We start from the raw sequence: 24,271 nt of genomic DNA, 5'->3' as shown, positions 1-24,271 counted from the left end.
TTTATGTCTCAAAATTCTGACTTTATAACTTGCAACTGCGAGTTTATATCTCTCAATTCTGAGAAAAAAGTCAAAAAGTCTTATTGTAAGATAAAAAGTCACAATTACCTTTTTTAATTTTTTTTGTCAGTGCCGGAAACAGGCTTCCATACATTCCACCTCGAATTAACAGTGTTTTATAACTAGAAAGTTACTTTTTATTTTAATTTTGAATAAATAACATCCTATTATTTTATCTTTTGAAATGTTTGTTTGCAATGTCTTTTTTAAAAAATAAATACCATTGTTTTGATATTTTTTGCTTAAACGTGACTGAAGCATCCAAATTGAGACACTTTTTTGTCTGATTATTTGTCATTATATTAAATTAAAAAATAGTTTTTTTTTTTAATGTTTTTATTTGGCTAAGGCTGAAACTGAGATAACCGTACGAGCTCTTTATCATTTCTTTTCAAATTTAGTCACAATGTCTTTTTTAGACCAGTTAAATAGATTTGCTTATTTCTGCTGAGCCCTGGAGACATTTCCATTTCCAAATCCACTCGCTGGCTTAAAGCTTTATTAGAATAGACCGCCAGTTCTGTCTGGCAGGTTGGCATGAATCATAGATAACTATGAAAAAAAAAAATGTTCCTTAGAACATTTTGGAAAAAATCTTCTCTAAGCACTCTAAGCACAGTCACTACAGTCCAACCCAAATGTGCTGATTCATCTGTGTGCATAACTCTAAAATGCCAAACACTGCCATTGATTTATTTGTGGGTAGGTTTAAGCTATTTATATCAGTAAATTTTATATACAGGGAAAAAAGATTACTCTTATCTATCTATGAAAAAAAATATAATATATGATTATTTAGCATCTTCAGTGAGCCCAAGTTATCCATTTATTTATTTGTTGATGTTTGATTACTTGACTTGGCCTTGATTACTGTATGTGTCAATGACTATTAGTAAGCTGTTTGAGTAAGTAGAGTTGACTGGATGGTTTAGTAAGATTAGCTTATAGCGTCAGTGTGAACTAATTAATATTCATGAGCTTAGTCTTTTTTTAGAACGTTGTTCCAAAGTACATGTTAGTTTTGATCATAAAGACAGACTGATCAAACAAGGTTGATTTACAAGGTGCATTTTAAACAGATCAAATATTTTACTGTATAGGTGTAACAGTGGTTCCTGTAATTGTTGTGAATTGCTTCTCAGAAGGAAGTAATGAAAGATCAGTGGGGAGGCTGCACAGGCTCAGCTCCAATCTCCAAATAGAGCTGATGTGTTGAAGGCCGATTAGAGTTGACATGGCTGGTTTAAACTGGACGTATGGCTCTAATAATAATGCCAGTCGAACTAACAACAGACCTGTTAAGCTGACATAATAAAAAGTCTTGCATCACAAGTCTGTCACTCTCTCACATCCTCTGAGACGCCATCCACCATACTTTTCCGACAATCCCATATTGATCGCACACGTACGTGACAGCACGTTTAATTAAGATTTTGTCCCAAGACTCAAGAGCCAAACTAAAGAATGGCCTTTGCATGCTAATCACCTAGGTGTCATTTCACTTTAGCTAAAGTCTCACCTGTATGAACTATTCAGAATTTTTTGTTAAGTTAAGATGCTATTTTTTTCAAGCCTAATAAGCTGCCAACATAAGCGGCATAGGTACGCTCCCAAATCAGATTGTTTTCAAATGTGTGTTGTCTTTTAAAGGATTAGTTCACTTCCAGAATAAAAATAGAATACTCACCCTCATGTCATTCAAGATGTTGATGTCTGTCTTTCTTCAGTAAAAAAAAAATTAAGGTTTTTGAGAAAAACATCTCAGGATTTTTTTCCATATAGTGGACTTCAGTGGGGATCAACAGCTTGAAGTACCAAATTGCAGTTTCAGTGCAGCTTCAAAGGGCTCTAAACAATCTCAGCCAAGGAATAAGGGTCTTATTTAGCAAAATGAGCTGTCATTTAAAAAATAATAATTAAAATGTATATTCTTTGTAACCACAAATGTTCATCTTGCACTAGCTCGACTTCACGCATTATGTAGTCACGGTGGAAATGTTGCACTTGACTTAAGCGGAAGTACCGACCCAGTGTTAAAACAACGAGATAAAACGATGTCAGATGATTTTGAAGTTGGGGAGTAAAGGAGTTTTTTCGCCCTACTTTACCATTTTGAACCGGAGTACACAGAGGAGAACTAACCACATGTGACCTTTCCAGCGTGATTACGTAATGCGTGAAGTCATAGATGCGCATCACAGAGCTAGTGCGAGACAAGCATTTGTGGTTAAAAAGTATAGAAATTTTCATTATTTTTTAACTGAATAAATATCTATTATAAAATAATACATTTAAATTTTATTCAGTACCATAAAGCACTTTAAAAAAGTTTATTCTCCAAAAATCACAGCATAAAAAATGGTAAATAGTAAACTTTGTAAACAGCAAACAGATCAAAGCTGTATTATATTACAGTAAATTTGACTACAAAACCACACTACAAAAATTAAAATAGATATGAGAACATATAATAAATGAAACTATTGTAAAACTTTACCCAGTGGGACACCTAAATTTACTTCACCATATTACAAATAAATCCTAATCTAATCATGACAAACTATACATTGTTGGAAAGGTCTAAGACTCCTAAATAGATATTTTACAACATTTTTGTGTTACAAATTATGTAGGAAAAGTAATAGATTAATATATGTCAAGAGTGCAACTTAAAAAATCTACATCATAGATCTAACATGAGTTTTGACCTTTGTCACAAAAGACTTTCTTCGTTGCCTTTTTCCCTATCATGCAATAGAAATCGTAAGAAATTATATATCAGTTCAAAATGTAAAATCTCAAAATTCATCCTTTGATAGGCATTTTAAAATCAGACATTACGTTACCACGGAAAATCAAAATCATATTACAAAATGTTTTCATTCATGAATTATAAAAATATAAGTCTGGATTCTGCATTTTTATGTCTGTGTTCGAAAATGGGAGTGACAGTTAATGATTAATGACAGGTTAATGATTAAAATGTTGTTTTTTGTTTGTGTTTTTGGAAATGTATCTTTACGTTCCTTGATTTGCTAATTATTTAACATTTTAGGCTCATTTTAAGGACAGCGTGTGTGCTTTCTGCAAATGTTGTTGTTGCAGGTGTAATGGTTCAGTTGATTTATACAGTTTTTTCATTTAAAAAACCTGGGCGTAGTTTTACCCTCATGGTGTGGTTAGAGGAGAAGTTCACTACCAGAACAAATATTTACAGATAATGTACTCACCCCCTTGTCATCCAAGATGTTCATGTCTTTCTTTGTTTAGTCAATAATAAATTGGTATTTTTTGAGGTAAACATTTCAGGATTTCTCTCCATAGTGGACTTCAGTGGAGGCCACGAGTTTGAACTTCCAAAATGCAGTTTAAATGCAGCTTCAAAGGGCTCTAAATGATCCCAGCCAAGGAAGAAGTGTCTTATCTAGTGAAACGATCAGTCATTTTCTAAACAAATTGACAATTTATTCCAGTCCACATATCACATATCCAATGTGTATTCCAGTTCAATACAGTTAGGGTAGGTCAAAAAACTCCCATCTCATTTTCTCCTCCAATTTCAAAATCGTCCTACATCGCTGCAGAAGTACCGACCCAGTGTTTACAAAGTGAATGTGCAAAGAAGATCAAACACACTTTACAAAAAAAGTTAAAACAGCAACATAGGATGATTTTGAAATTGGAGGTAAAACTGAGATGGAGTTTTCCAACCTACCCTAACTGTATTGAACCGGAATACGAGTTCATGCAGAGCTAGACAAGAGAAGCATTTAAGGTTAAAAAGTATATAAATTGAATTTCTTTTAGACAATCACCAATCACTTCGTTAGATAAACGATCCCCTCTACCTCGCCTGGGATCGTTTAGAGCCCTTTGAAGCTGCATTTAAACTACATTTTGGAAATTCAAACTTGTGGGCACCATAGAAGTCCACTATATGGAGAGAAATCCTGAAATGTTTTCCTCAAAAAACATAATTTCTTTACGACTGAAGAAAGAAAGACACAAACATCTTGGATGACAAGGGAGTGAGTACATTTTTGTTCTGAAAGTGAACTTTTCCTATAAGATGTGTGTGTGGTGGAGTTCATGAATGTTTAAAATTGCATGCAAAAGAATCCCAGACCCTGTTCCGGCCCTGTTATATTCTACATACAAACAGTTTTGCATTGGTTTAACATGAATTGTTGATAATTGATGAAAACAGTGCTCTGGTGCCACCCAGGATACCAATTTTATGAATCACAAATTGGCAAGTGATTTGATGTTTTACTCACCACATTTTATTTTCACCCGCATTTAGCAGGTTGTCGGATGTTAAGTTCAAACCCTGATTGCGATGTTGCACTAGGTTTTGGAACAGAGTTGATGAGTAAGTCAGACTCATGCTCAGGCTTGTCTGACTGAAAGAGAGCAGATCCAGGCTCAGATCAGCTCCGTTTTACCCTGAACTTCTGCCAGTGAGAGAAAGAAAAATCGCAAGACGGAGAGAAAGTTAATTCTGTAGGAATTCAACATCTCCTCCACAATTCACTCTCTTCCCTGAGAGAGAAAAGACTCCAGAGCACCTGGAGTTAAAGGATCTTAATGCTTAAATACACAATTAGACTTCAGGTTACAGACATGCACGCACCTCCCAGAGTACACACAGCAGTCTAATGCTGTCCTGCTGGAGTTTCTCACTTTATTGACATGGAACCTGCTGCAGCACTCGGGACTGGATGTTTCCTCTCACATCTGAGAGCAGAGGACTTTGTAGATTTGCAGCCTTCAGACGATATTTTGCTTTTTGACTTTTGAAGTTTTGCTTTTGCTTTTTGAAAAATGGCTAAAAGTCTGTATGCACAGCTCAACCCACAGCAAGTGACAGTTGCTCACTGGAAACGACCTGATGTGGTAAGTATGTGAAATCTGCAGAACAAAAATATTGCATAAATGCTGGGAAGTAAATCTGATTTTTGTAGCAGTGTTTGAGTTGAGTGCAAATAAGAAAAAAATAGATTTTTAGTTTAAAATTCTTCGCAGAAAAACATTGCTAAAACCAACAGCAAAAAAATTACTATAATAAAAGATTAGCATGAATGTGAAGAGAGCAGGATATATTTGATTTGTACAAGTTCTGGCATCTCAGAATATATTTCATGCTTACCTGATACATAGTCATGTTCCTACACCGAAATATCAAAGGCTTTCCTTTTCCTTGCACAGCAATTTTTTAATGCAAGCCAGAAAAGAGAATATGGATTTTCTCCCATCACTGACAGAGCTGCTATCAGTATAGACTGACATGCACTATAATTTCGCTGCAGATTCATCTTTTCAAGCTAATCACAGTCCGTCATGTTCAATTACCTTTAGTTTTATCTCAAGATCAAATGGATTTTGCTTTCAAAGCACTCCTTACATCCATACATCTGCTATTTGAGAGGTGAACAAGGGAAGCCTATACGATTCAGTACAGGTTAATGCAATATATTTCTGTATTTAATCATTTTATGACATTTGCAGTACTTCTGTAATCAAATAGGTGCTCATCTATGTTTGTTCAGGGAGGATGCTTGTTACTTTGAACCATAAAATGCATATGGTTAAGAGTAGTAGTAGTATTAAATTACTTTACGCTTTGGTGTTTTCGTTAGTCATTTGTCTGAAGAGGCTCTTTGTAATGTGTTTGCATTACAGGACTATCAGTCTGACTATCAGTCTGATTCCTCTGACCTTGTGTCAGTGTTTTTTTTATCTGACATGGTTCAGTTTCCCTGAAGTTTGTTTTCGAGGCAGCAGTATAAGGTTTGTTTGCCAATGGTGGAGGACTCACACAATGTGCTTAAACAATGCGCTACAGTACACAAAGTATTTGTTCAAGACTGTGAGAAATTCATCTTGTCTTCATTCTCCACACATCGAACATAATTGTTTCCACTCTCGTTCATGTTGTCTTTGGGTCCGTCCCAAAGGCCGGACAGAACTCTACTGTCTGTGTCTTGGAGGTTCTCCAGACTAGAAAAAGCTCATGAGAGTCACATCAGCTGTCAGTAGATAAGAGTTTGGTAATGTGGGTGAGAATAAATCAAATGAATAATGAGAAGTTTTAAGAAACAAAACAAATGCATGAGATGTACAAGTTAAATATGACATAAATCACCTCATGTTGTGAACGCTGTGTCATATTACTAATTGGCATATGAAGACATGGGAAATGATTGCAAAGTACTTGGGCAGCCAATTATAACAATTATATCCAATTATAATTTTAGCCAACGTAATGGCTACAAAGACAGCGTTTTATCCAAAATGTGAATGTCGTTGATTGAGTTATGTATCTCGTTTTTCTCCATCCTCTAAAAATGACATGCTGCCATCAGGCTAGAGAGGAAATGCCAGTTCCACCGTATCTTGCATGTTGGGCCAAAACTAATTTTGTCACCAGCCAATATTGAGTGTACTTGGCGTTATTAACTCGTGACTGGATCCAAAATATACTATCATGCTCCTAAAGAAGGTTGCACTGATGTTAAAATCAGTATGATGTGGGGAAACTGGTAACAATAAGGTCCTTTAGTTAATGTTAGTTGATCCATTACCCAACAATAAGCAATATGCTACAATATTTATTAATCTTTGTTAATGTTAGCTAACAGAAATACAACTGTTCAGTGTTAGTTCAGGTCGATAAAATAATATTAAAGGAGAAGTCTACTTCCAGAACAAAAATTTATAGATAATGTACTCACCCCCTTGTCATCCAAGATGTTCATGTCTTTCTTTCTTCAGTTGTAAAGAAATTGTTTTTTGAGGAAAACATTTCAGCATTTTTCTCCATATAGTGGACTTCTATGGTGCCTCGAGTTTGAACTTGCAATTGTAAACGATCCCAGCCGAGGGTCTTGCTAGTGAAACGATTGGTTATTTTCATAAAATAATACATTTTTTATACTTTTTTAATGTCAAAAGCTTGTCTTGTCTAACTCTGCCTGAACTCTGTTTTTTTCGGTTCATGACAGTTAGGGTATGTTGAAAAACTCCCATCTCATGTTGTCCCTCAACTTCAAAATCGCCCTATATCGCTGTTTTACATTTTTTGTTAAGGATGTTTGATCTTCTTTTCATGTTCACTTTGCAAACTTTCCCAGACTGGGTCGGTACTTCTGCAGCGATGTAGGATGATTCTGAAATGATTTTTGAAGTTGATTGAGAAAATACAATTGGAGTTTTTCGACATACCCTAACTGTCTTGAACCAAGAATACACAAGACAAGAGAGCAAGACAAGATGAGCATTTGACATATGAAAATAACAGATCCTTTCGCTAGATAAGACCCTTCTTCCTCGGTTGGGATCGTTTGAAGCTGCATTTAAACTGCATTTTGGAAGTTCAAACTCGGGGCACCATAGCAGTCCATTATATGGAGAAAAATCTTGAAATCTTTTTCTCAAAAAACATAATTTCTTTACAACTGAAGAAAGAAAGACATGAATCTCTTGGATGACAAGAGGATAAGTACATTATCTGTAAATTTTTGTTCTGGAAGTGGACTTCTCCTTTAAAAGATACAACTTGGGATTTGAATAATGTGTTAATTCTGTAAATGTAAAAAAAATAATGTTAACTGATAGCAAACTTACACTGCAAAGGTGGTTCTAAAGTTCTTCTGAAGTGGCATTTATATGTCTTTATTTGTCTTAACGTTTAATCCTGCTCAGAAGAGGCATTTATACAACGTTTATACAGCAATCACAACTGTGTGACACTGAGGGCTGAGGTGAATGAGAGCGGACATACATTACAACATTGTATCTTTCTGCCTGATCTCATGACAAAAACCTTACCTGTGGGAACCTTTTCACAAGATGCAAAATACGTACCAATAAGTACATACCACTGCAGTTTCCAAAAGAAATGAACACTAGATGTAGTTAAACAGTGAGCACTTTTAATCATTTTCGTACACACTTATGATTACAGCTCCATATGTTTCGTTTCCGGACGTAACATGCTTGTTTGGTAGCTCAGCCGGCACTGAATTGGACTTAGGATACAGAATCTTTGGGTACAAATCTCGTGAAAAACATGACTCACGATGAAAGAGCTGAAAGATGAGAGATAAAAAAAAACTAAAACAGCATGCTTGCAATTGCATTTTTATGTCACATTCGCTTTTGTTCATATTATCATGTAGGTTTAGGTGTAGTGCCCAATGGTACATTATTTTAAAACGTCACAAAGCATTAGAGTTATAGCGCCACTGAACTACACTGTAAGTCAAAACTGCGATGACACGTACAAAACCAACATCTCATAAAACATACCATATGAACGTTCACTCTTTTAGCTCCACTCACTTGACATTTCACATCGACTATGTCACAAAACATGGCGGAATGTATTTCACGTCTTGGGAAAAAGTAAAACCGCATTTGACAGCATACGACAGCCACAATCTAATTGTCATTAATGCACCAGTGTTATCTCTTCTACTTGTTGGTGCTATTTATCTAACCGTTTCTCCTCCTAATCTCATTCATATCGCTATAAAATATAGCATTCTGTGTAGAACTGGAGCAGATTGTCTGCACACTGCGACGGTTCACATGACACAACATGAAACCAGACTTCTTCATACTAAAAAAACTAAAAACTTGAATTTTGATTTCATAGGGACTTTAAGGCCGGTCTGTGCTTGCCTAAAATTTTGTGTAAAGATGCAATGCTGGATAAAAGCTGAGCTAAATTATGCTTGCTCTTGCTCACCTTATCACCTAGTATGAAAGTATACAGTTGTAATTGCTGTGTAAATGCATTTATGCCACACTGTAAAAAAAAAAAATTACAGTGAAAAACGGCAGCTGTTGTGTACCTTTGTAACATATATAGATGGTATCACACATAAAACTGAAATAATGCAATAAACATTAATTTAACAACATTAGATGTAACATACAATCCTAATGTACAAAACTAATAGAAAAAACTAAAAAACATCAGTAACGCAGGGAATTCTGGGAATGTCATTTATGATTGTTTACTGTAAATTTTATGTTCTTTTTCACTTCTGAAAATGGTACACTACCGTAAAATTACATGTAAGATGTAGATCGGGAGGCGCATTCCCTTCACAAACAAACGTAATCCACTGTATCTCCAGCGGCTCAGATGTCGGGAGTAAATGACGACCACTGTGTTCATTATTACATCCAGCAACACAACACCTCAATCGCTCAATCGGAGATATTCTTGTCTACCTTACATCTCTGCTCTGGCATCAAAACAATGGAGGTCGGACTGTTACAGCTGATTTAGGGCGAGTCTGAGGTAAGACGCTCATGTCAATCAACTATCGTGGGAGCAGCCTCTGTGGGTGTGATACCACACCGACAGGCATCTGAGAATGGCTCGATTTGAAAAAGGGGATATTATTTTTACAGATGAATTAAAAACCACTGCATGGATTTTTATCATTATAGATGTGTGCATACACTGCCAACACACATTAATGTTCAAACAACATGTAAAAGTGAACTTTGCATCCGATGACCCCTTTAACCATTTAACAGGTTTTTACTGTAGCATTTTGACAGTTTTTTAACATTAAATTCACTGTTATTTTTTACAGTGCACCTCTGAGCAGCATTACACAATCTGTGATCACACTGTGTCACATTAGCAGTGTAAATTTGCCATTTTGCTAACAAATGGTACCTTATTGTAAAGTGTTACCAGCTGTAGCTGAGTTACGGCTGCTCTATACCTGCTCAACGACTCAGTAAAAGCCAGTCAGAATTTTGCTCTGACCCACCTTAGCCCCTAGTATTAAAGTACTGTATAAAGGTGCAGTTGCTGTGTAAATGCATTTATGCCACATTTATGCAGCATTAAAGTAGCAGTCTGTGTAAAAAGACACGCTTCTGTGCCGCCTTTGCAGGGTACATTTTCCATAAGTTTGCTGTGTGATGAAGTGAACTGCTTAATAAAATGCAGTGTGTTGTAAGTAACAGTATGGATGCGGTCTGAATACTTTAAATGCCTGATTCCTGATGAAGTCTGAGTGATAAATGGGATATTTTCAGTAGGCAGCTGCAGTTGGATGTATCCTGCACTGCAGCGTGTCGTCTGTGTTGTTGGCCACACCCCTCTCATATCATGGGAATGTAATCAAGGGTCAACTCTAAACTCATCTCATCTCAATTCATCTCATCTCCTCTCCTTTCTTCCAGACTACTGATTTATTTGAAATGATTGAGAAAATGCAGGTAATGTGTTTCTTTTACTTTTCTCTCTTTTGCTTTCCCTCTGCCTTCCATATTTGACATTTTCCATTAACCCCTGATTCAGCTGTCTTAACCGGCAACGTAGTTGCATTTGCATGCTTTTTAATGTAGTTGAAGATCATCACCGAAAACATTTATTCATTATAAACCACAAGAATGACCCCAGGTCAGTCACTTACCCAACCAGTGCTGCACTGACACTATACTGTATCCTTAATGTACATGTAAAAACTAATTTTGTGGTGTATAATGTTGTTGCAAACAGTTTATATAATTAATTGTTTATATGAATATGAAAAAAATCTATTTTATTTTAAACTATGACTATCTGGTGACATTATAGTTTCATTTTTTTGGCAGTTATTGTTAATTAAAGCTAATTTTTATAGTATTTTAATTTGTACTCTGGATTTATTTATTTTAAATAAAATATAGCGTTACATTTTTTTTTTCCTTTTTTTTTTTTGACACAGGTACGATTTTTTTTTCGTGCTTTGATATTGTAGTTCTGCAGTTATCAAATCTACAATGAGAACACAATTGAACTATGAAGAGAACAAATTCTCTGACGTCTCTGGTGCTGAAATACAAGACGCTTTTGTTGTTAGGTACATAGAGACATATTGATCTTAGTTATGTGATATTACTGCTGTTATCTCTAACTTGGATGAGTAGATTTATATGCAGAAACTATAATAAGTGCACTAAATGCACCATAATGCTTCAGAGAACAGCGTGACATTGAAATTGGATCTGATTTATTGTTGGGTTGCAGCTGGAGGACATTATACAGTAAATGAGAAGCAGCTAGATGTACAGGATGTTTTAAATAACAGACGTGTTGGTATGTTTATCACAGTTGGTCTGCCATAAAAATCCCTTGATGGAATCCATCACCAGATAGATCAGATAGATCAAACATTCAATTCCCACCGGATCTCAGTGCGGAATTTCAAATCTACAGCAGCTATCAGTAAAACCTGATGAGACTAGCTCATACAGTATTTTCATATTCAGCCCTGTGGGGTCTATATGAACTGTATAGGCTTCGCTCCTTTGAGTCACTGAGAGGGTTTCTTTTTTTGATTTTCAGCACTGTAGTGGACAAATGTTTTGATACTTGCAGCTTTAAGATGTAATATTTTGTATGACTGTAAATAACCTTGTAAATATTTGAACATTTTCTCCCTGCACGCTCACAATCGCGCTTTGATCTTGCATTCCACTGTCTGCCGTTTTCTTAAAACCTGATTAAAGAGAGTAGAAAACAGTTAATTGTCTAAAACTGATCTAAAGGCTTTTCTCTTTCAGTTTGTCTCCCTAAAATAATGTGCTCTTTTGTTATATGGTTTAAATGCATGTGAACTTTCTTTTAATAAGATGTTATGGTCTTTCATAATTGTTTTATGAATGTCCCATTATGCTGTTTAACATTTTTCCCCTGGCTTTTGTCTGTTTTCCTTGCACTGACCTTTTGTATGCATTACATAATGTTTCGTTGTAAATCACACTTTTAATAATTTCTTAAAATTCATTGTTTTGTTGTTGTTTTCTTGTTTCTCTTTAAATACAAAGTAATAATTACATTTATTAGTGTATTTTTATACTTGCTAAAATTGAGTTGTTTTGCTAACTGTGGGCAATATAATTCTCATTTTTATATAAATGGAGAGTTGAAGCGTTTATTTGCAAAAACAGATAACTCAGGGTTTTTTTAATTTACAAAAATCCTGTTTTTATTATGTAATCATGTTTTTATTGTGGTAATTAGCTGTAGTTTTTAAGTAAAATGAATTGGTAAAGATTAATTGAAATGCACAATGAAAAAAACATGTTTTTTGAAAATTGTTGTGATATGGGCTTATCTGATTTTGCAAATTAACTTAATAACAATTCTTATTTTTAAAGAATTCATTTTAAAGAATCAGAATAGTTTATAAATTGACATTTTCTTGGATATGCGTTTCATGTATTTTTTTTTAAAGGCATGAAGCTATAATCATATTCCTCTTCCTCAGTAGACCTAACCTAAGTGTTATTTTTGCTTTCACACGTGGGCTGACAGGGCTGCTATAGGGCTGACAGATTCTCTCTTTTTATCTTTCAGAGCAACAGAATGGACGAGCAACGATGCACTCTTCCTCCTCCTCTCAAAGTACGTTCACCTCAGCGCTCCCTTTTGTCCCTGTACACACGCACACTCACAAAAATACAAAACACGTATTGTCTGAGGGGCCACGGACTGCTGTTTTTATCTGCGGGCAGACAGCTTCAAATAGAAGAGCTGGTTATCAGTCAAGCTGGTGCTTCTAGTTTTCAAAGACATCCCTAGCCCACTTTCCCTTGCGCTAATGGAACAGCAATCAAGTAAGATTAGCTGGTGCTGAGCAATATTCTCTGGCCTAAAGCCGTACTGCCTGTATAGAATCAAACTGATTGCACTGAGTATAGATAGTGGGTTAGCTGTCTTAAATAAACCAGCAGATGAGCAAGTAGTGTTTTTTTTGCTCCTTGGGTCATTGGAGATTAAAAGGGTACTGTTGCGATCAAATAAATCTACTGCATTTTTAATGTTTTGATTGTCATCACCTTACAGACCGAGGAAGACTACATCCCTTACCCTAGCGTCCATGAGGTAAACCAGTTGAAGAAAAAAAGCTGATGGAAAATATTTTGCTGTCGATATCTCAGTTGAATTTATGGTGCGCTTGCACGACTGACCGTTACCGTAATTGTTTTTATTCACTGTCTCCGTCAGGTTCTCGGCAGAAAGAGTCCATTTCCCTTGATTCTGCTGCCCCAGTTTGGAGGTTATTGGATTGAAGGGACCAATCATGAGATGAGCAATGGGATCGACCTGGACCAGCTCCTGTCTCCCAACTCACGCTTCAAATTGGAGTGCAACACCACTGCTAAGATCTACAGGAAGCATTTTCTGAGCAAAGTAAGGATTTGCTTAAAGTAATAGCTCAGCGAAAAATGATTGTCTCATCATTTTCTCACCCTCATGTTGTTTCAAACCTTGTATGACTTTCTTTGAGCCTAATCTCATGACGAAAACGTCTGTTCAGTGGCGCTATAACTCTAATGCTCCGTGACATTTTAAAATAACGTACCATCTGCAATACACCTAAACCTACCTGATAGTATGAACAAAAGTGAATGTGACAAAAAAAATCGCAATTGCAAGCATGCCGTTTTAGCTTGTTTTTCGATCTTTCAATTTTCAGCACTTTCACATCAATCTAGGTCTGGAGCGAAAAGATGCATGAACTACAACTACATCTTGTACAAACTTGTCTTATACTTTATATTTAAAGGGGTCCTATTATGCTCTTTTACAAAGTCTTGATTTTGTTTTGGGGATGTACTAGAACATGCTTTCATGCTTGGTGGTTCGAAAAAGGCATGATTTTTAACATAATTTACATTATTACAATACATATCTCCCAGCCTGGCACGTAAGGCTCGATTAGTTCTGGGTTTAATGAAGGCCCGCCTTCCGAAAAAACGAAATGTGTTGTGATTGGTTAGCTCTTCCATTGCATTGCGATTGGCAAACAGCTTAGACAGTGTTTCAGTACTGCCATGCCCCTTGTCAGAGAACCAGGTTCCGTGTACAACTGTTAGCGCAAGCTAGATTAAAGTGATTCTTACGTTTTCACTATGGATATTTTTCTTACAAAAAAGCATTGATTTGCTACAGGAGGCCTTTATTAACCCCCGGAGCAGTGTGAGGCACTTCTTATTATGGATAGATGCATATTATTGGGCTTGTTTTGGACTGATGAGGAGGAACATCCGTCTATGCCATTCTAAAGCTTGGGAATGCCAGGGTAAATTTTAATATAATGCATTCGTCTGAAAGACGGAAGTCATGTACACCTAGAATGCGTGGAGGGTGAGTAAATAATACGCTACAGTAGTGTTGGGTCCTATCATCAGCCTGCCAGATCGCCAATACATGATATTATGGTGCTAATGTGTTTAATTATTTACATACTCAGTTTCATTCCCTGAAACCAGCTCCAGCATAAGGCTAAAAGCAGCCTAACATTATCAAAGAACATCATCACTGATTAGCCTAGCCTATTCTATTGCAAGTTTATGCATATTAAAAAACACTTGCGTTATAAGTGAAGCTGTCTACACTGTATGATGAATATATCTCTTATCACACACTGCACACGTCCGCGGCACGTTATGGCTTCGACGCGCCAACTGGAGTAGATTGCGACTTCGGCATGTGTTTCGACCCCCTGTACTGCACACGTCTGCAGCGTGTAGTTCTTGAAAAGGGATTTTTTTTCAAAAACAAAATGTCAACACAAAAGCGAATTCTGTATGAATGGCACCTAGCAATATGAGTGTCACACGTGAGCAGTTAATCATGTGCGCCAACATGCAGTTGTTTCAATCTTATTGTCCAAATGTAATTCTATTTTTCTAAAAAAATTAAATTGTGGCAAAACATTAAATTTGAATTAATCGATAAAATCTGAAAAATGTATGGGGTTGTGGCTAGAAGAAATGCAGCTGCGGTCGAAAACTAACAAATAAAATTTAATTTTGTACCCGTTAGATGTGTTTTATTAACGTCTACACCTGCCCCAACCCTAAACCTACCTCTTACAATATTGCAAAAACACTAATTATTAAGCTGTAATCATAACTGTGTACAAAAACGATTACAAATGCTTGCTGTTTTACCACATCTAGTGTTCAGTTCTGTTGGAAACTCCAGTGATATGTACTTATTGGTACATATTTCGCATCTTGCGAAAAAGTTCCCACAGGTACATTTTCATCATGAGATCAGGTTGCTTTCTTTCCAAGTAATATTGTTGCAATACAAAAAAAAAAAACTACTCATGCACTATATATCTCAATGCACTATATGTTTCTTGCACTAAATTATTAAAGGCTTTTCACACTTGAAATCTCATTCTAAACCCCGGTAAAAATATTAAAAAATGTCCTGGCTCTTCCGAGCTTGTTAATGGCAGTGAATGGGTGTTGAGATTCAATAGTCCAATAGAAGTCCAATAAAGTGCATCCATCCATCATAAAAAGTACTTCACACAGCTCCGGGGGGTTTAATAAAGGCCTCCTGAAGTGAATCGATACGTTTGCGTAAGAAAATGCAATTCTCTCGTGAACGTGTGTACGACAGTTAGCAGAAGCTAGAGATTATAGTTTATAAAGTTTAAATATGGATATTTTTTTTACACAAATGCATCGGTTCACTTTATTTTCTGGAGTTTATTTTCCGTCCTTTATTAACCCGCTGGAGCCGTGTGAAGTACTTTTATGAAAGATGGATTCACTTTATCGGACTTCAATTGGACTAGTGAATCTTGACAGCTATTTAGGGCCATTATAAAGCTTGGAAGAGCCAGCACATTTTTTTTATATAACTCCAGTTGCATTCGCCTGAAAGAAGAAAGTCATATACATCTAGAATGGCTTGGGGGTATGTAAATCATGATGTAATTTTAATTTTTGAACTATCCCTTTAATTAATGTTTGACTCAGCAGTGTGCCCACAGCAGTCCTCTGGAGGTAAAGATTATCAGTGAACAATGTCTTCAGATGACAAGTCAAAAATGCATAGAAAAAAGCTGAACGTTCAAAATGAAATCACCTTCAGCCTATCCATTTGAATAAGTTTCAATAATGTAATTGTTAACAAATGTAACCTAATTATATAGGCCAATGTGACACTACAGCAGGCAGACATAATGAAGATTTATTAGGCTGTGGCTTCAATGGGCTTAATGTATTCACATCTAATATCCATTATAAATTAGACTAATGTGCATAAAGAAGTGGTCGGTTAGTCCTTAGATCTGTGGGGGAGTGTTGGGACTGAAAACTGAAATGAGTTTGCAAGTGTGAAGATGAATGAGCGCTCACAGCTTCGCCTTCTGCTCCTTCATTAGGAACACTTTAATTACTATACAGTGGACAGTGCCCTGGGCCACCTGGTGTTCTCCATGAAATATGATGTTATCGGGGACCAAGAGCATCTTCGTCTCATGCTCAGGTGTGACCTTCCTTCTTCTAATACTGCTTTTTGTTCTCCATCCATTCTAGATTGCGTCCCCCAGGTGTCATGTCTTATTTACTTTTCACTAGTTTCCTGGCCTTGTGTCCTGCCAAGTGTCTTTATCGTGTAGATGAGGGCGGCTAATGAAGGGCTTAGTGTCTGGCACAGTTTCACTACTTTGTTTTGAGCTTTGGCTTTTATTGTGGACATTAAACAGAGCACGCTGATATCAATTTCTCGACAACTGTGAACATTTCCTGGAAGCCACAATAAAACCCCTTTTCTCGTAGATTAAACAGGCCAAATGTACACGCCACCCTCGTTTCCGCATTAGGCACCAGATGGACAATATAGGGCAATGTGTGTGGGTGGAGGCAAGACAGCAGGATGTTCCTGTTATCAAATCCATGTGACACATTTAATGATGCCACAATGACACTGAACTGAACACTGTTAATAAGTGTTGCTGTTGTAGGTCTGGCCCGTGTTGTGCTTTAATTCCACTAGAAACTTTATTTTTTTTGATGTAGCTGTTTTTGAGCTGACAGGGATAAGAATTTATGTGTATTTTTAATGCATTACTGATGCAAAGCAAAACTGAGAATGATAGTTCTTGCATTATACTGTATATACACTACCAGTCAAGATTTTTAATGTTTTTTAAAGAAGTTTCTTCTGCTCACCAAGTCTGCATTTATTTGATTCAAAAACAGTAATACTGTGAAACATTTTTGATATTTAAAATAACTGCTTTCTATTTTTTATTAATATATTTTCAAATGTAATCAGAACTAAATTTTCAGCATCATTACTCCGGTCTTCACTGTCACATGATACTTCAGAAATCATTCTGATATGCTGATTTGCTGTTCAAGAAACATTTATTATTATTATTATTATTATCATCATCATCATCATCAAGATTTAAAACAGCTGAGTACATATTTTTATCCAAAGATCAGCATTTATCTGAAATAAAAAGCTTTTTTTAACATTATACACTATAGCATTTAAATGATTGGAGTCAGTATAATCTATTTAGTTATTTATTCATTTAGAAAGGATGCTTTAAATTGATCAAAAAGTGATGAAATTGTAATGTTTCAAAATAAATGATGTTCTTCTGAAGTTTCTACTCAACAAAAATTCTACACAGTTGTTTTCAACATAATAATAATGTTTTGACTGGAGTAATGATGCTAAAAATTCAGCTTTGAAATGACAGGAGTAAATTACATTTTAAAATATATTCAAATATAAAACAGTTATTTCAAATAGTAAAAATATTTCAAATTTTTATTGTTTTTGCTGTACTATGGATCAAATAAATGCAGGCTTGGTGAACAGCACAGACTTCTTTTAAAAAAATTCAAAATCTTACTGTTCAGTTCCATTTGGGATCAGTAAATCTCTTATGCTCATCAAGGCTGCATTTATTTGATCAAAAATACAGAAAAAAACAGTAATATTGCGAATTTATATACTTTAAAATATAATTTATTCCTGTGATGCAAAGCTGAATTTTCATCAGCAATTACTCTAGTCTTAAGCATCAAATAATCCTTCAGAAATCATTCTAATATGCTGATTTATTATTAGAATTATGTATGTGCAGTTGTGCTGCCTTGTTCAGAACAATACATGATGTCGAATAATTAAATAATTTGAAAAGAACGAAAAGGAAAATAAACTTGAGAAGCAATTTTGCTTATCAGATAAACTTGTTATAATCACATTTTGCTGTTCATGCCAAATAAAAGAACCAACTATTTGTCACTTGGGTAGTAAATAAATAATAAATTAATAAATATGTACATACATAAATCTTGTTTTTAATCTTAATTTTTTAAAATAGAAATTAAAACTGCTGAACTGTTAAATAATAAACTAACATAAATAAACATATCTATCTATTTTTCTATCTATCTATCTGTCTATCTATGTATCTATTTATCTATCTACACACCTAGATTATACACTGCCCTCCAAAAGTTTGGAAACACCCCTGGTAAAGTGTTGTTTTGGACGATATCAGCATAAATCCTTATCATTTTTGGTGCAAATACATTAAAGTAACTTGACATTATCATTGAAGACCAGCAATAATAATTTTCATTTTGATTACATAATAATGGCAATATATACATGTCAAAGTCTGGTTACTGGTTTAAACTTGGCCCAGGTTTTTAAAAGATTTTTGGGTCAGCACACCTTAATAGCTTCAACAATTGATTGTGAATTAAGTTTAAAATACAATGAATTTAGGCCCAGATTATGCAGAGCTGTAATAGCTGCTAATGGTGAATATTTTGATGAATCGAAAATTTAATTTTTTTCTATGTATAAACTGTTTATGTAATAAAATATGTAGTAGTTTATCCCTTATTATTGCAAAATTATCACGAATAAAAAAGGATTCATGCCTTTTCTAGGGCGATTCCAAACTTTTGGAGAGCAGTGTATATTTTTTGCAGCATTGTTAAGCTTCAATCTTATGTCTACTAATGTCTTTCCTTTTTTTACAGAACGAAAATGAAAACATATCACGACGTGATTCCAATATCTTGTCTGACCGAATTCCCCAACGTTGTCCAGATGGCCAAGGTGAGAGTGAATCAAGCGCGGAGGGGGTGAAGGGGTCAGCACTATTGTTTTCAGGCCCTCCAATTCATCACACTTCTCCCCGAGTGACATGACTGATTGTCTCACTCTCCCATGAGCCTGTTCTGTCCTGCCTGGACAGACGACCGTAGCATTGCATCACTTTTGCAAGATCAAATGAGGAGAATGAGGAACGAATCAATATGTGCTTTCTCTTTTCGTTATTATCAGCTCGTCTGTGAAGAGGTGAACGTGGACCGATTTTTCCCCGTGCTTTACCCAAAGGTACGCAACACAACCCTGCACAACACAATTACAATCTGTCTTTTTGTATGACCCACCTGCACCAAAGTGATATGCTTAACTCAACAACACATCATCCTGAACCATTTGTTCTGGTTAATTAAAGTGTGGCACTGGGAAATATGCTAGTTTCCAGTGCGAAAGTATTCCTCACGGGTTGACTAAAGGACATTTATCATGCTATTGAAAACATCTACTCTCCCACAGGCCTCCAGGCTCATCGTCACATTCGACGAACACGTGATAAGCAACAACTTCAAGTTTGGAGTCATTTATCAGAAGTTTGGACAGGTGAGTCGCATGGGAAGCCTTATCTCTGTTAGCTTCTTCACAACCCATTTCCTCCCATTTAGTCAGTGCTGTAACTCACCATCATAATTCATCTTTATTTAGAACAACACCTTCGATCTTGAATCAAACAGAACAACAAAGTAGTCCTTCCTCCTCTCAACCTCACAGTGGCTCCTCTGGCTCCTCGTTGTCTTCATTTGTCTTTTATTAAAATCACAAGGCTATTGTTCCAAGAGGAGAGCTTTGATTGCATTAAGGCAGATCCTTGACCTTTAAGGCAGCAGAGAGCGAGAGGTGCCTGAGAGGTTCTTCGAGGACGCTTGCCAGCGACGCCCTTAGCGTATTAGCATGACAGCGGAGGCTGCGAGATGCGCTTGAACAGCCTCTTCATCTCACGGATCGGTGTGTTTACACTCTTAACCTTTCCGATGTGGGCAGCAAGAACACCGAGGCCCTTAACAGGACGTTCTCGCATCTGAAACGCACCGTCTAGATCAACTTCCGCCTGCCCTCTTTGACTCTAAATGGGAGGCTATGTTTATTCAGGGGAACAATTTGCATTTTCATCAAGCTAATTTGACTCATGATGAGCCATTTAGGTTTGCTAATTTTAGAGTTTGCTTTGTCCTTATCAAGATGGTCTTGTTTTTTTGATGTTCTGGCTCGTTTCATTTGGGGTTTTGTTGAATGCCGGGCTTTGTGCTGTAACATAAAGCACAGCCATTATGTGTTCTTGTTATTGTGATTTGTGATTTTTTTGAAAGGCTGGTCTACTTTGTTATTTCGTTCAGTAATTGAAGTAATGATAATGCATGAAGCTTTTTTGTTGAGTTGACCTTCTATTGTACCCGATGGGTTACTGTGTCGCTAAGAGGACAATACAAATGTTTGAAACTTTTAAGCATTTTGTGTGTTTTTATCTGTGTAGACTTCAGAGGAGGAGTTGTTTGGGAATAACGAGGAGAGTCCTGCTTTGGTGGAGTTTTTAGAGTTTCTGGGACAGAAAATCGAGCTCCATGACTTCAAAGGGTAACACTTATAAACAGAACCGCTCTTTCTCTCTCTATGGCACGAGTGAGATGTAGACGCACTAGATGAAATGTTTAACAGCATGAATTAATTAAAACAGAAGCTTTGGATGTTGGCGTTTTTATTTGTGCAATTCTGAGGAGAGATTTCACTGAGAATGAATTGCACTTTCTTACAGTGTTGTTTATTTTCACTCACTGTCTGTGTTGTTTGAACTTCCAAATCACACAAAAAATGTACAATTTACATTGCATGTATTTAAGCTTAAAACTTCTAAAATCATCTGGTTAAACTGGACTAAACCAGTATTGTTATTAACTAATAATATTTTAAATTAATAAAAAAAGTCATTTAAATAAGGGTGAAATAAAATAAAACAACACAAAAAAATCAATATTAGATAGAAAACTTAAAAAAAATAAATACTTAAGAAATACAAATAAAAAACCTAATAAATAAAATGATTAATAAAATAGATAATTAATAAAATGAAAACATAAACAAAATGTTATATTTTTATAAAATATTACAGGTTAAAAAAATATATTTTTATAAATTATTAAAAATATATACAAAATATTAATAATATTTCACTAATACTACTAAATTCATTGTGTCATAGATTAAATAATTTAGAATGTGATTTATTCAGGTAGAAGCCTTAAAAACTACTCCAAAATATTATGTGTAATATTTTATTTAAATAGAATTGAAATGAAATAAAAATAACAAAATTAAATTAAAATTGAATATTAGATAGAAAACATTAAAAAAAGACCTTGCACATAAATGTTAAATATTGAAATGTTTTTTTTAAATATAAAAATGTTGAAGTACTAAAATGACTAAGACTAAAACTGAAATAGAAATATTAAAGCTAAATAGAAAACAAAAACAAATAAAAATGACAAAAACACATAAAAGTACTAAAACTAAGTATACATAAAAATAAATAAAAAAACATACAAAATAAACAAAAAAAATATTATAATATATAAAATATTAAAAATATATACAAAATATTTAATAATAAATGAGCACAGTTCACTAATAAAACTAAATTCATTGTGTCATAGATTAAATAATTTAGGAGATTTTACATGATTTATTCAGGTAGATTCATTAAAATTAAAAAATCAAGCCTTAAAAACTGGACTAAAATTAGTGTTGTTATTAACTAAAACTATTAAATAAAAAATCTGGTAATTTAAATAAAAGTGAAATAAAAAAACAAAACAAAATTTTAATATTAGAAAACATAATACAAATTAAATGTTATTTTTTATAAAATATTAAGGCTTAAATATTAAAATGTATATATTAATGTATGTATATGTATATATTTTGTATATAAAATATAATAAATATGTCTAATATTTATACATACATACTAATACATACTATACATACTAATAGTATGTAGTAGTATATGAATAATAAAATTGTACAGAACAAGGAGAGGCACTTAAAAATAAAGGAATTTAATTTATTTATATCATTAATTAAATTATTTATTAATAAACATTTCTTAAATATTTACAAATAAAAATGTAAATAAATAAGTGTTTTAAATGTTCATAAAAATAAATGTGCTGGTTTCATTAATGTTATAAAACAATAAATAATTTTTCACAAAAATAAACAGACATTTAAAACTCACCTTTCTTTATATTTCTTTTGCATTTTTTTTATTAAATCAATAATTTATGCCTTAATTTTAGTGAGTGACTATATAATTTATCACTGAATAATAAAATGCAGGTTTTTGTGCTGCAATACCATTCTGCTAAAACATTTAGCAAAATTTTCCTTGAATGTTCTTATAGTATGTAACCTTTGTAAAGATATCCATATCTGTTTGCTTCAAATCTTTGATTGATTATCTCTGTGAAATTTAATGCTAATGTTTGATGTTTGACTGAATTCTTGAATATGCTTTCTTCTACTAGGTTTCGTGGAGGATTGGATGTAACACATGGACAGACAGGCTCTGAATCTGTGTACCACAATTTCCACAACAAGGAGATCATGTTCCATGTGTCAACTAAGCTGCCTTACACAGAGGGCGATACACAGCAGGTACTCACAACAGACAGTGAGAGGGTCACTCATAACACATGTGTTTTCCCTGATTCTAGATCCTTTAATCAATACACCAATGGTAAGCATTAGTGGAACAAAATATAATCAGTTGTCACTGATTATCCATCTGTGTAGATACTGTTCTAATGCAAAATAAAAAAAACAAGCCACATAGGTACAAGCCATCTGGATTGACAGGAGGAAATCCATTCCTTAGCACTGGGGCAGATGCAGCCACACATTGCTGATGTGCTGGCAGAAGATTGTTGACTCACAAAGTGACCTTTATTCTGCACCTTCACTGGCAGCGCTGCGTCCTCTGGGGAAGAGTGTTTTTAGAGCTCACTCCTCAGGGAATCTTCTACATTTAGAACACATGAAGTGCGCTCCTCTCGCTCTCTCTCTCACTGTCATGTGTGCACACACTCTGCAGTGATTGGAGGCTGACAGCAAATCGAGTTGGTGAACTGATGTCCATGTTTAAATGAGCGGTAGCAACCTCTCTGTTTGCCCTTGCCAGCCATCTGTTGAGACATGTTGTGAAAAACAACTTCAGCACATGGCATCACTGACACACAAATTAAACCTCAAAAATTAATGGAATTTATCATCAGATGTCAGCCAGAAGAGCGTTTAACAACACTCATTGCAAATGTGGGTTCGTATGTTACATCAAATATGTTTGGACTGGCTCATTTCATTCCTAAGCAGTAAAGTGCAAGAAGTGGTGCTATAATTTGAATATATTCATGTATACTGATATAATATGCAATGTATTTTCAGAATATAGCACATGTACTGTAAAAGTGCCTTGTTAATTTTAGAAAATGGCATAAGAAAAATATTATAGCAGTATTTTTAAAGCTAATTTATTATGCGCTGTTATTCTTCAGAAGCATACACTATTGTTCAAAAGTTTGGGGTCAGAATTATTTTGTTTTTTAAAGAAATCGATACTTTTAGTCATCAAATACCCATTAAATTGATTACATTTTTTGAAAAAAAATAAAAATAAATAAATAAATAAAAGAATGATTTCTGAAGGATCATGTGACACCAAAGACTGGAATAATGGCTGCTGAAAAATTATAAAATTATAAAATTACATTTGATAATATATTAAAATACGAAATATTAATTTTAACTAGATAAAAAAGTTTGTCCAGTTGGCTTGAGAAAGCCGGACTAGAAAGTTTGAAAAAGTTTGAAAAGTTTAAAAAGTAAAAGAAGTTTTAAGTCTGTTTCTAACATGATTAGCATGTTGCTAGCATGATTAGCAAGTTACTAGCATGTTGCTAGTCTGTTTCTAACATGATTAGTATGTTGTTAGCGTGATTAGCAAGTTGTTTGCATGTTGTTAACATGTTTCTAGCATGATTGGCAAGTTGTTAGCATGTTTTTAACATGATTAGCATGTTGCTAGCATGATTAGCAAGTTACTAGCATGTTGCTAGTCTGTTTCTAACATGATTAGTATGTTGCTAGCGTGTCTCTAGCGTGATTCTAGTATGATTAGCAAGTTGTTTGCATGTTGTTAACATGTTTCTAGCATGATTGGCAAGTTGTTAGCATGTTTTTAGCATGATT

At 34.7% G+C, this 24,271-nt stretch overlaps 1 protein-coding gene across 13 annotated transcripts in view; it reads left to right on the top strand.

Moving 5' to 3' along the window:
* Positions 1-24,271, top strand: part of rap1gapa (RAP1 GTPase activating protein a) — a 129,246-nt gene that overhangs the window by 80,901 nt on the left and 24,074 nt on the right. For 8 of the 13 annotated variants that reach the window (XM_051096532.1, XM_051096521.1, XM_051096522.1 and 5 more), the window contains 10 exons: positions 10,276-10,311; positions 12,437-12,484; positions 12,926-12,964; positions 13,088-13,273; positions 16,272-16,375; positions 18,904-18,982; positions 19,211-19,264; positions 19,490-19,573; positions 20,502-20,602; positions 22,552-22,681. In XM_051096532.1, the coding sequence (XP_050952489.1) occupies positions 10,294-10,311; positions 12,437-12,484; positions 12,926-12,964; positions 13,088-13,273; positions 16,272-16,375; positions 18,904-18,982; positions 19,211-19,264; positions 19,490-19,573; positions 20,502-20,602; positions 22,552-22,681 (843 nt within the window). In that variant the 5' untranslated portion in view covers positions 10,276-10,293. Of the gene's footprint in view, positions 1-4,472; positions 4,957-10,275; positions 10,312-12,436; positions 12,485-12,925; positions 12,965-13,087; positions 13,274-16,271; positions 16,376-18,903; positions 18,983-19,210; positions 19,265-19,489; positions 19,574-20,501; positions 20,603-22,551; positions 22,682-24,271 lie in introns of those variants that run through there. The other 5 variants (XM_051096525.1, XM_051096526.1, XM_051096533.1 and 2 more) reach the window with 3 other exon arrangements.

Source organism: Labeo rohita, chromosome 23, assembly GCF_022985175.1.
Source record: "Labeo rohita strain BAU-BD-2019 chromosome 23, IGBB_LRoh.1.0, whole genome shotgun sequence".
Classification (NCBI taxonomy): Eukaryota; Metazoa; Chordata; class Actinopteri; order Cypriniformes; family Cyprinidae; genus Labeo; species Labeo rohita.
This window is presented reverse-complemented; position numbering and strand designations above follow the sequence as displayed.